We start from the raw sequence: 13,839 nt of genomic DNA on the forward strand, positions 1-13,839 counted from the left end.
TGATTCATCGTTCCTCCCATCTTTCCCAAGGCTCAGAACATACTAAGTTTTGCTGAATGGTACTTCCAGTTACTAACGGTAACTCCGCTTCTAATAGTAGTGGCAGCCTCCTCATCCATATGTATATATGATCAGCCTCTACTTCTGCTTCTGAAGTATCACAGAACAATCACACCTGGGGGCTGGTTGCTATAAGTTTGGCATATATACATTCAGTGTTTGGCTCATGCTTCAAAAGAATAAGAAAATTTTATTTCAGAAAAAGGATATTCAGTCATTAATTTTGAAGGTAGCTTGAGTACACACTGAGTGTTAACAAAATTACCTAATTTATTTATCAGTTTATGCCATGTGGCTGAGTACTTAATTTAGATATTAGGAGAACAGCCAGGTGTTTAGCAACAACCAAAAAAAAAAAAAAAAAGCTGTAAGAAGGAAAGTTCTGCCTCCTTGAGGAAGTTAGGAAGTTAGCAAACAGATGAAAGGATGCAACGCTCAGGAGATTTGATATAAAGCACGGTTCTAAAGGGGAAGAAGGACTTATGAGACCACATGCTGAACAGTCAAAAGGTCTGTAAATTGGACATTGCTAAGGGGTGACATGAGTTTTGATCAATCAAAATAATTACTTTTCAGCTACTTCTGGCATTGCAGCAATTAAGGTTTTCTTTATATTCCCATCTGCCTATACTCTGACTTCTCTAACACTTTCTCAATACCTCATTATTTTTTATTCTAACCTGTTTTCTGGGGAATTTTTCCCATGTGAAATTGATGTTTGGAGTTAGTTTCCAGTCCCTTAACATCATCTGCACATCTTTGGTTAAAAACCCCCATTACTGTGTCAGAACTGTAGATCTCTTGGCACGTGGTGATAAAACTACTCAGTTAAAGCGGGACTCCCTGTGCATCTCTTCCAGGCATCCTTTCTTGTGTCCCTTTTTCCCTTTGGAGCAAATCCTGTGCCAACAAAAGGCAAGGAGTCAATGAAAATTTTTCCTGACTGGTTATAAGAACTATTTCCCTATGCTTACCCATATGATGATCTCTAGGTCCTTTGAGTATTTTTTTTAAGGTTTATTAAACATTGTAGACTTTTAAAATGCACTGTTATTCCCTTCTGATTCAGAATTCATGGTTTGCATCCATGCTTTCTGGTGTTGTTTTTGAGTACTGTTCTATTATATCACTGCTAGAGAGCTGAGATGTGTGCTCACACATCACACTCCAGTGCACAACAATTTATGCTGAAAACAAGGACTGCAAATAGTTTAAATAGAACAGCAGCTCCCTCTAGTGCTTTTGGATCGCTTCCTCCCTTTTAAAATTAAAGCTTCTGTTAAATCCCTTATTCCTTTATCCCTCAGAACCATTCTGGATATTACAACTGTGAAATCAATCTCTGTACTCTTCAAATGTATTTCATACATTTTCTTGTCTGTATTTTCTTCTGAAGTCCTCTGAAAGAGATACTGTGTCTTTCACATATGGTTATCCCACACTGCATGGTTCTACGTGGAAATCAAAATGCTTTCATAAATGAAACAAAAAGAGATACTCTCATAGTAGGATCATACAAGGTTTTAAGTATTTTGATCTTTTTGTAGCATTTTGATCTTATTGTAGAACTGAACTGATAGTTTTCTTCTGCGGTAGCTGCTAACAAAAAACGTCTACAGGATTTAGCAACACAGAAGGGGTTACCAGCTAAGCACAGGGGTTTTTTGTTTGTTTGTTTGTTGATTTTTTTTATGTGTTTAATGCATAGATTTTCTAGTTCCAGCAACAGTATTTTATTCAATACTTAAAAGCACATGTATGGAAGATGTTTGACCTTAGTATTTATATGCTCTTGGCCTAGTGATGCAGTGGTGGCCCACTTCTGCAATCTTTACTTAGGCAAAATGCTTTTCTGGTCTAGGGCTGATAGGTAGGTGCCTGGTTTTGTTCAGAATTCTTTTAAGAGACAATAATTTGTGTTTCTACTTGTCCTGCTCCAAACTGCTTGATGTCTGGCACTGTTTTATGTATTATGGTCATTTGTGGGAGATATTGATACTGAAACAAGGTAGTACAGGCCACATCACAGATTTCATGATACCTGTCTAAGCTTCAAAAGAGTTTATTTTTTGCCTTATTTCTGTAAATAGTACCAAAAAAAAAAAAAAAGTAGTTTTTACTGGTTTCTCCATCAAGGGTTGGGAACAGTTAGGACTGGAAGAATTCCATTTCTCGGTAGTTCCCATTGCAGAAGAACATCAAGCTGTTTTAAAAATAAAGAGTGACAAGCCAGAGTTGTGCTACACACTTCAACTAGTAAAGCAGTGTTCTTTGGGGTGAGTCAGAGTAAGATTTCTGCCCAGTGTTACTGTTTGGCAGAAGGGCAATGCTGTCAGCAATGTTTTTAAAGGTGGGAAACATGAGGACTATATGATTTGGCCAAGTATCATCTTGTCCAACAAGCTGTATGTGTCAGAGCTGGCAAATCAACTTTGGGTCTCCTAAATCACAGGTTAATATACTGCAATCAAGATTATTCATTCTCTTGCATCTCTGCTGTTTTCTACCAACATATCCATAGTTATTGTTTGCAGCCCGAATGGATTTGCTTCAGATTTGCTATGTGAAGTTTCTTTAAGCAGGAAACTGAAGCATCGGCTTCTTTGTGTCAAGAACTAGTTCACCAGTTCCCTTTGCAAGGGGCTGAACTTCTTATCTTTATCAATGTAATCAATCTTTTTTCGAAGATTAGCTTAAAGTCTCCTTAAAGTCTTAAATTAAAATAAGGTTTCTTTTTCATTAATGTTCCATATGAAGCAATGGAGAAGTTCACTGGCTACTTGAGTTTCTTCATTTAATTCCGTATACTTGGAATTGATCTCATTTTATTCAGTACGTATGCCAGTGCCACCAGCCTACTTATCTTAAGTATCCAGCAGTTTGCCTTGGAAATCTCATTTCCTCTGCCTTGGGAAATACTGTCATTCTACCAATATTTCAAAAGTGAATGAATGTTATCAGTTAATTACAATAAACAGAAAATCAAAAGTAATGGTAAGTGAAAATTGTCAATAGCATTTCTGGTATTGTTGGACATTCTGCTGCTTTTTAGAAGAACATTGGAAATGCTTATATGATAGGATGGAAATGGCTGGCAATGATTGGTATTGTTTGTTTCTGTGCGTTTAAGTTTTTAAATTCCATATCAAAATTTATTTTAATGTATTCTATTGTGACACGCCATCATGCCTTCATCGTGCTTTCTTTTTGGAATAGTTATACAATATTATACATCTGCACTGATGGGTTTCATGTTCTTTTTCCATTATAGTAATCAGAAGAGCAGTATTTTACTTCAATGGGTAGGCACAAATCTGAAATGGATGAATAAAGTGATTACACTGAGTCCCTTTCAAGCGCTGTGTTCTCAGAAATGGCCTGTTCTTGAGGTGTGACCAGTGCATTACACTTGTTACACATTTTACTATGCAGACTGTGAGATTGGGTAGACTTTTTCAGCAGTCTTGCCTTTACAGAAATGCAAACAAACTAGAAAAGTTAAGGAAGAAAAATACATTATAAACCCCAGTAATTTCACAATTTGTAGCTATTTTCTTTTAAACACCTGTTTTTCTATTCCTACCTTGACTATAGAAGTAACATCTGAAACCTGCTTGTGATTTTGGAAAATAATCAGGATGTTTTCAGTTCTTTTCTTATTCATACACATGTATTCTCTGTGTGCTTCAGTTACCTCAATTACATGACTTGATATGCAATATTTAAAAAAAAAAAAAAAAAGGAAACCCTGCTCAAGTGAGCTTCTGATTGGTATTTGCAGAGGAGCAAGTTTGAAAAATATCCAAAGTGGCAGATGTGCAAAATTCTCATTCAAAAGACAGAAATTGCCTGTACAGTAATTCTTCAACTTCTGTTAATTTCATTGCTTATGCACTTGCAAACCAATAATACTAGTTTGTTTATTGCCTGTAGAGACTTCAGAGTGGATTATGCAGCTATATTAGTGGGGAGAAATAATGTGGAAAGGAAGAAAAAGGCTAGAGTTTAGGAAGACACACTTGAATAAAAGTATTTTCTTTTGCTGTACAAAATTTTATTCTTTTCATTCATTTTACTATAGAAAGACAGATGGAATACTTACATTTATGTCAATTTTTGAAAATGGGAAGAATAAAACAGAGAAGTGGCTTGCCTCTAGTAACACAAAGCCTGTGACGTAGTCAAGAATCCAACCCAAGTTCCCTAAATTCCCCTCAGCTGCCTTAGTCACAAGACAGTTCTGGGGTTTCTTGAGGTTATGTCATTTTCTCAAAACAGTGACATATAGAAAGGCTTTCAGTTTTGTCAAAAATGATTTATTTGATGTACAAATAATATCTGAGAGGTCAGGTTTGGTGGCAGATAGAGCATCTGATCCTTCCTGGATTGTCTTATTGCAGCGGTTTCATTTTTACTGGTTTTCCACTGGGGGGGGGGGGGGGGGGTTAGTAAAGGAAACAACATGGTGGCAAATGAGAAGGGAGGATAAATTCTGATTCTTTGACAGCTTGCAATATTACAGAGTCCTTTCTAAAACAACAGTCTTGAAGTTGAGACATGTAATAAGTATGCAGTGTCATCATGGTTCAGTCCCAATTCTGAATTGTCATCTTTAATATGGATATCAGAGTAGAAATTCTGCCATTGACTGTAGAAATCAGAATTGAGAGAGCATCTCAGTCAAAACATCATGGCTATATTTATCTTATTTTTCATTCTAAATTTAAAGTGACAATTCACTTCCAAAATGAAATGAACAGAAAAAATATGGGCTTGTGTTTCTTCTGATGTTGGGGAACAAAGAGGGAGTGAGGCAAGATGTGATGTTTGATGTGGTATACACAGTAGAAGTAACTGATATATCATTATTACTGGTTGGCAGTAAAACTTTCATCAGTATTTATGCAGTTGAATACATGACATTTTAGTATTTTCCTTGGATCTCTAGGTGACATCTATCAATGGGCAGTTTTTTCAACTTTCCTAAGAATACTCTGTAGTCTTGATGTTGCACTGCATGAATTTGGCAGCAGTTCTTGTTAAGGAAGTCTTATCTGGACTTTTCATAGTGGAAAACAATAGTATTTTCATCTGGACAAATTTCCGTCCATGTGTGAGAAGTAATTTTGACTTCTGTAATAGTTTTACGTGTCCTTTAGCTTGAAAATGGGGGAAATTTTCAATAGATTCTTATTCTGAAAGTGTAGAAAGCTACTTTCCTATGTATGTGTGTGTGTAATAACAGTGCTTATAAAACAATTCACAAAGACCTTATGCAAAATGAAAATGTGTGATTAAAATCTCTGACTAATGTCTAATCTCTGACATAGAATCTCTGACTGATAAGCAGACTCCATTTTCTCAGGGAACAACCCTTTTCAAAACTGAAGAGAATTCACTTTTATAAAGCAATCTTTAGGGAGCATGTGTGCCAGCTACATTTTTCCTACAAACATAAAAGTTGCAAGCTCCCGTAAATTGTCTGTAATGGGGGGGAAAAAGAAAAAGGGGGGGGGGGGGGGGGAGGAAAGAGTTGCCTTTGTGCTGTCTCTGTTAAATGCAGTTAATTCAGACCAGGTGACTTGAAAAGGTGATTTTTTATCTTACTCATGTAGTCAAATGTTCCTTACAGCCACCACAAGCGTCTGTAGTTCATATTGCCTGACGTGGAGAGTTACTATGCTAATTTGTAAATGTACCTAACTTTTAGTTCATAAAATCTTTAGTCAACTTCTTGTGCTCTGCCCTGATTCACAACACTTAAAAATTTTATTGAGGGCCTGTTCTGTGTTATTTTTTTAATCTCTCCATCCTAAGCCTTCATTTAAGTAAGAAGTATGCTCTGCTTTGCTGAAATTCTTGATGGAAGGTGTCTGTATAAATCTAAACTTCCATACCTCATAAAACTAGAAAGTTGGTCTTCCAGAGAACTCTGGCATTCCTCAGTTTCACTTTCAGTGCTCTAAGTTAAAAAATCTGCCTGTTTACTCACACTAGGAGTTGATTCTACATCAAAAGTTGTGCTTTGAGTTAGTGAAAAGAAGTTTTAAAATGCTGCGGAATGAAAACTGAGCTCATACTAGAAAAGATTCCTATTAAAGTTGATACGAATGTCATCTCTGCCTTCTCTGGCAGACTGATTTGCTATGAAAAAAGTTGCCAGTTTTCAAAACTCAAGGATTTTGAAACTGACTGTGCTTCTCCATGTGCCCAGAAAAAAAGATATAATGATCTGACAGAAAATAATTTACTGTATGATCAAATAAAAATCTAAGTCCCAGTACTCTTTGAATGCAGGTTTGTAAACATAACATTAGATAAATTAAAATGATTTTCTGATATATGTTTTTTCTTACAGGGTCCTTCTGGACTAAAAGGAATTCTGGATTCATTGAACAAGCATTATAATGAGGTATGGGGTTTTGAGTGTCTGTCTGTCTGTGTGTTTATGGCTAAGAAGCATCTAAAATAGAAGTGACCACAGTTTTGATCCCTTCAAACCATGTTCCAAATTCATCCAATAGGTAGATCCTTCCCTATTCCCTTTTTGCACTCCTGTATAGACTCAGCCCACAGTCTGGTTGCACACCTACTGTGTCATCTGTCCTGCTGCCATACATCTTATCTCCCATGCCTCTTGTACTCCCATATTCTTTCCTTCTGTAACTCAAAATGGAGGTAGGTGGACCACGCAGCTGTTAGCGGAAAGCCCCAGCTCCCCATTTCTAAACTTAATTGCTCTAAATCATACTTGACATTTCTTCTTTCTCTCTCAAACCTGTCATGATCCTAAGAATAGAATAGAAAGACAAGAAGGTATAATTAAAAAAGGTCTACTGGAGATCTGTAAGAATTCTCCCTACATGTATATTATATACTAATAAGAATATTGTCTTAATAATATAACATTTTGCAGCTATAAGCACTTGCTAGAAAAAAGTTAAAATTGCATACTAGTGCTACAAGTGACAGAGCTGCCATTCTCTTTTAAATTCTGAGTATAGATTTTTCAGATCATTTATGCAGTTGTTGTGTCTGCCATTGTAAGGCATTGTGATGCAAAGATCACACAAGTTTTCTTAATTGATGCTGAAGTGAGTGCATAATTTATCTGAATAGAAAAAATCGCATTTTATTCAGAGATGTATGAAGCATTACAGGAATATTTGTTTAATACAGAGGTTACTGTGTGCTTCCTGCCTTATGTCACGCAGATCAAACCTGGAAGACATCCATCTATTTTAATAATAAAATGCATAACTATGAAGAGAAGGTGAAATCAGACTATTTTTATTGTATAACATATTGAGATGAGTAATAAAACCAATTTTTTAAAAAAGGTTCTGGAGTGAAATTCAGAGCAAACAAATCTTTCTGGTTGCTTTTATCATTGACATGTTTTCTCTGATATTTCTGATATTTAATCCATTCCAAATCGGTATTTCAACTTAGGGCATGGGTTAGGAATTAAGTAAGGTTTTATGTCCTGGATATTTTTATACCTGGAAAAATATTTTCTGTTTTTGGTCTGCCATTTTGTACTTTGAAGTTTTATATGTTTTGTATTTATACCTTGTATTTATTACCAATTTCTTCTGTCTTCATGCCAAAGACAACTTTAACTGATACCAGTCCTGTTTTCTTTATCAATACTATGTTTATTGTAACTCATTTCCCACCTCTGGACTACTAATCTTTTCTACCCTGAGGGTCCCTTTAAGGTTAATTCTACAACAGGGAACACAAACACTAGGGATCTTCAGGAACTGGCAAGCATCTGTCTCCAAGAATCTCATTTCTTATCATTGTATAGCTCTAGAAGTTCCTAAGGTGTATTATATTTCCTAATTAACAATCTTCTGGAAAAATGTAGATCAGCTGCTCTGTCTCTAAATTAATTGTCTTACAAACCCTGTACAGCTTACCAACTTTCCTCTTCCTTCAGCTGTCTGAAGATTTTAATGACTCTGTCATGAGCAATTAGCTGTTCAACAAGGAAATGCTAAGGTTTTGTTTCAGGTGAGAGAGAAGATGGCTTTTTGATTCAAGTAGCAGGTTTTAAATACGCCACCTTTCTGTAACTACATGTTCAGGTCTTGCTAGAGTCAACCTAAGTCGCTGACTGCTACAGCAAACATATACTGTTTGTGATGGGAATGGGACATTTCCATCAACAACAAGACAAAAACATCAAAGAAGTCATCAAAGACAGCTTGTCTGCTTTGCCATTGATTATTCATTTAGGCAGATATATGCAGTATTAAATTTTCTTTGTTACACACTGTTGCATAGTGTGATCAGTGCTGATTTTGTTTGGTGCACCTTGGAGATACCAAGCAATCTTTCATGTTCCAGTATGTAATTTTGAATGTGCTTTGTTTATTAGCATTTTTAAGATGATATTTCAGCGATATTTTGTGGATTTTGAGATTCCTTACACCACAGGAAAGTTTTATTGTTTTCCAACATTTCGTGCGTATTCTCAAGGATCTCAAAAGCTCTTATTTCTGTTTGTGTTCTTGGGGTGTTCAAATTGTGACCACATTTTTGTTGCTATAGAGATTTTAATATCAGATTTTTCTGAGGGTAGTAGTACAGTTCCTTTGTGTTGGTGTTTCTAGGAGTTATGATAAACACTGCCGCCGAGATAGGTGTGAGGTCACTGAGAGACGATCTTAAGACCCATCATAATTTAATAATATCTTTTCATTATCTTGTCATTTCTCTATTTCTTAGCAGATTATTCTGTTCTTAAGCCTTCTGTAATACTTCTGATTTCTCTTTGGTATCAATGAGTTGCCATGATTGCACAGTGTACTTGTATAATTTGTTGCAACTAATCTTTCTGTGGCTCTGTATCAAATCAGTGTATTGTGTAAGGAGGCCAGAGTCCAAGTTTTCAAGAGTATAATTTATTTGACCAATGCATATAGAAAAAGAGAGCACTATAAATAAACTTGCTGATTTGTAGCAGCAAATTGTGGTGAATGGCAAACCAAAAACATCAATCTTTCTTTAATGAAGGTGAGAGGAACCTGCTGGGGATAAGTAGAGGCATTGATCCTAAATGGGGTGGGAGACAGTGCCGGAGTGTTTCTTCCTTTCTTCCCTCTTTTTTCTTCTTTTGTGCCTGTTCTTGCAAAGCATACGACTACTTTTATATTCCTTCTTGTTACATCTTTTGTGCTTTCACTGTAAATGAGATGTTTTGTATATATTTGATACATGCGTTTTGTTCTCTTTGTTATGCCAAAAACTCGTTCTGCCCTGCTCTGTAGGTTATGTTTCTTTGGTGACTGGTAAACGATGACTCATGGTTTATATTTATATGCTCTCGAGCCTCTGTTATCATCCTTTGCTTGGGCTTTCAAGGCCTCTCTTTGTCATCTTTTTTACTGAACATTTTACCGTACTTAGATATAAGGTCACTTCAGTCAACCCTGCTTCTAAACATCTTTGGAAAGGGCATACAGATCAATTTAATCTGAAATGTTCTCCTACATGTAAAAATAAAAACGAAACTACAAAACAAAGTAACTGGAACTACATCACAATCTGCTCAGGAAATTTTCCAGAATTATGAGTTGATTTGTGAATATTTCATTATTACTTTCCTAAGATATTTTTCCTTGGCATATTTTTCTTGCATTTCGTTATAAAGAGTGAATGACCTATAAATATACAGAGAGCATAAAAGTAATTATTTTCTCTAATACCCTTTTTTTCTCTATATATGCAAAAGAGGCACAACTCAGAATAAATCAAAATTTAGAGCATACTCCTTATTTAATGGCAGACACCTAGGTTGTTCTCAGTCAAGCAGTAGTCAGCTTCTTCTTGGCAATACTCAGGTTCCCTTCATTGAAAATCTGTCTCTTGCTCTGGAGCTGATTTCAATAATTAGATTAGTAATAGCACTACGAACCCTAAACACTGTAGAAGATCCTTCAGGACTTTAACGTTTATAAAATATCTGAATTTTATTCAAGTCATATTCAGTATCAACTTTTAAAAAGTATTAAGGGTTTAAATGCCATTTCTAATCATGGTGATACTTCCCCTTTTTACAGACATGGAAACCAGAAAATGACAAGGGGAATTGACTTGCTTGGTGTTCCCATCCAACACAGTGGCAGATGTTTTAGGGTTCGGATTCATTTGATCCAAATTCACGCTAATTTTTCAGGGCCACTGTTTTTCTTGCTATTTCCATTGTCATTAAAAGAAAATATGTTCCCCATAAGTAGTCTGAGCCTGGCTTTGGGAAGAGGAAACCATTTATTTTTTACTATATTGTGTCTTTACCTTGTACAGAGTAAATAGATGTAGTTCAATAGTACCTCAGCAAGCATACAACCTGAAGCCGTGGTCCTTAAATCTGTTTTCTTTGAGAAGCAATATGAGGAAACCTGTTGATCTTACTCATTCCCTCTCCTTTTGTCTCAGTGCTATAGTAGAATTATTTTAGTCCTACTCAAAAGTAAAAGACTTGCGTTTTTGTCATAGTGATTTTTATTGTTCTTTTCTAACATACTTGAGAAGTGTACTGTAAAAATTAGCATAAGAATATGTTCTTTGCATTGATATGAGGAAAGAAAACAGATTTGCATAGCAATGTTCAGCAAAGACATTTGCCTTTTATGCTTTTGTACGTGTTCTGCAATTGTGAATGGAATATGAATGCATGAAAAAGAATGTGTTGCTGCAATACATTACTTAGATATACTGCAAAGGAATTTAGTATCCCTTTCTGACAGTAAATTAGGACTTCCAAGTTTACATACTGGTAAATTACATGAAATTGTTATGGTAACTACACCCTATTCAATGGTGACATGTTCTTTGTGATGATATTTCTTCCCAGAGTGATACAAGACTACTAGGATTACTTGGGACTCCTGGACCTAAAGGCCAGAAAGGAGAAATTGTAAGCATTTTGCCACCTTTAGCATAGCATGCTATCCGGCATAGCATGCCACCTTTAGCATAGTATCTTTTATTTGATTTATCACAATGGTCCTTGAAGGAATAGATTTTCTATATGTGTGGCATTTGATTGGTGTAGTTCGGTGTCCAGCTCGCGTGCCATCCTGCAGGTACCGCAGTGAGTCTTTGTCTTCTAATCTATGAGAGCCAGAAAGGAAAAATGCAGGAAGAATTATGAGTAGCTTCCATAGCACTGGCTGAGGAGAAGTGAAATTAGATGGCCTTCCTGTTAAGCAAAAAAATATCCAAATAGTTCAAAATTCAGAAAGATATTGTGGTAGTAAATCATGAACATTAAAAGCAGTTTCTCTGTAATGACGGAGCTTGCTATACCAAAAATACTTATAATGAGCCTATAAAAATTATTCAGAGGTCAAATTCTAACCATATGACAATATATTGTTTATAGGCACCTTCCCTGTTTAAACAGTGGCATGATTTTTTGACAATTGGCTGCCTTTTAAACTTGGAAGAAAAGGACAAGCACCAGATGTCACAGGATTGAGAACAATTTTTATTGAGAACCCTGCACATCTGCCATAGAATACGGTCATGTAGATTGATTTGGAGCAGCAAATTCAACTGCAGGAAGAGTTAAGAGTTTGTGCCCTACACAAAACAGAATACAGATGTAATACAGGAGAAGTTAATTTCCATTTGTTAGTATACAAAAGTCTTAAAATATAATTTCTTTTGTTAAAAGGGTCAAAAAGGAGAAGTAGGAATGATTGGAGCAAAGGGAGAAAAGGTAAGTTAATTCCTTAGTTATTTGCTTGTGTGTGATGCTAGAAAGTGGCTGAATGTATGGATCAAATCTTTGAAAGTAGATTCAGGATCAAGAAGATTTATTTAGGCATTAGAAAAACTGTCAGGATCTGAATGTCCTTAGTAATTTACTCAGTTCCTACCTTAAGAAAATATTTACATATGCAAGTAAATTTCCCTGTTCCAATGGTTTGCAAAAGTCTCAACTTTAATCACATTCAGATGTTACTGAATACCATTCTAGAATTGTGTTTATATAAGTTTGTGATCAGGGATTACTTCATGAATTAGATGCCATTCATACTTTTTAAAATTGAAAGTATGTATGATCTTTGATATCTGTATGAATAAACAGGAGTCTTTAAATTATTAAAATTTGTAAATAAACTTTTGTAGTTTAGTATTATTTTTGGCTTCAGCTTAAATTTTGCAGATTTTTACTGGGGAATAGGTGTCTATAGGTGTGTATCCTTCACATAAACTTTTGAAGTCTATATACTTATATTCTATATAGGTTTAAAAACAAAAATAATGAAGAAGAACATTGTTCACCAAGCCCAGACATATGTACTGTTTACCATTTGAAATAACACTGTGTTATCACCTTTATGTTGTCATAGGGAGAGCCTTCTGAAAAAGGGGACAAGGGAGATCCAGTAAGTATAGCCATATCTTGACCTGATGATGTGAATAATTTATTTTGTGTGATTTTTGTATGGTGTTCATGTGGTAATTCTTTTCTTTGTACACTTTCATTAGATTCAGTGATTGTGTAGCATAACATATTTATTGTCTCCTTCTTACATGTGCATTAATTCAATCTGGTTTTAAATAAAACACTGAGATGTGGCATAGTACCCAGTTTTTCACCATTTCTGCTGGGACAAATAGATGGCCAGTTATTACAGTCCCTGAAATGAGCTTGCAGAAGTTTTTGTTCCTTCAAGGTTCTTACTCTCTTTCGTTTATTTCACAAAATTGTATGTGGGCTGAGCTGTATTTTTTTCAGTGGGTGTGTCATTTTCCTCACTGTGGCATTTAACAGCGGGCAGTGTTTTTATAGCCATTTTAAGTGTACATAATTTTTCACTATTTTGGGGGATATTTTCAGAGCACCCGTTCTTTAAGTCTGTTTACATGTGTTGCTTATTTTTAATTAACTATTGTTCTCTCCCGTGACATTGGACAGAAGCTAGTTATGTTGTTTAATACACAACTGAAGGTTGCTTAGACACTTGTGATAAACATTATAACAAACAAAATAAGGCATACAGCAATAATGTGTTGTTTTGAAGATTAATATTATGTCAGTAGTAGTAAATTGTTGGGGAAGAATAGGCTTTAGACTAGAGAATCTCATAAGCAAATGTGATTTCAAGCAATTGTTCTTTAAATCACTAGCAAAACCTGCAAAAAAATAGTTTGAAAGAGAAATGCCTTTCAAAGTTTCCACAAGACTTCAGAAATTCTTCAATGTTTTCTCAATATTTATTAAGTTTGCAAATTATACTATAACATTCTAGGGTAGCAAATTAAATTAATAGTTGATCTTAGTTTGAGTTTCTACTTCTTATGGTTGTATCTGCTGTTTTTAGGGAGAAACTGGAATGGAGGGATCAAAAGGAGATAAGGTATTTTTGACCTGTACACACTGAAATACATGGCTGGTGTACATAGCTGGTGCTGGGAGACATAACAGTAAAGCCGTTTTTTTCTCAAACACTATCATTAGGGTGAAACGGGAGACCCTGGACCACCTGGTCTCACTGGAAATCCAGGATCAATGGTATGTGAAAGGTATTTTTGTGGAGTTAACATTGCATAAAACAAAGTCTGCTATAATATGAGTCTGAATGCTATCAACTCTTTAGCTGGTATTAAAGAGCAGCGACTGCAAATAGTGTATGTCAGAAGTTTGTGCATGGATCATGGCTATTTTAATTCTAGTTCATAAAATTCTTGATTTCAGCATCACTTAGCAGGGAATACCTGTGCAAAGCTCAAATGGTTCTAATGTTATTTGGTCGC

General features: G+C 35.4%; 1 protein-coding gene across 18 annotated transcripts in view; it reads left to right on the plus strand.

Moving 5' to 3' along the window:
- The window catches only part of COL19A1 (collagen type XIX alpha 1 chain), a 202,734-nt gene that overhangs the window by 133,103 nt on the left and 55,792 nt on the right, over nt 1-13,839 (plus strand). For all 18 annotated transcript variants that reach the window (XM_083832480.1, XM_083832466.1, XM_083832479.1 and 15 more), the window contains 6 exons: nt 6,419-6,472; nt 10,925-10,987; nt 11,750-11,794; nt 12,432-12,467; nt 13,407-13,442; nt 13,544-13,597. In XM_083832480.1, the coding sequence (XP_083688606.1) occupies nt 6,419-6,472; nt 10,925-10,987; nt 11,750-11,794; nt 12,432-12,467; nt 13,407-13,442; nt 13,544-13,597 (288 nt within the window). The remainder of the gene's footprint in view (nt 1-6,418; nt 6,473-10,924; nt 10,988-11,749; nt 11,795-12,431; nt 12,468-13,406; nt 13,443-13,543; nt 13,598-13,839) is intronic.

This window comes from Anser anser, assembly GCF_964211835.1.
Source record: "Anser anser genome assembly, chromosome: 3".
Classification (NCBI taxonomy): domain Eukaryota; kingdom Metazoa; phylum Chordata; class Aves; order Anseriformes; family Anatidae; genus Anser; species Anser anser.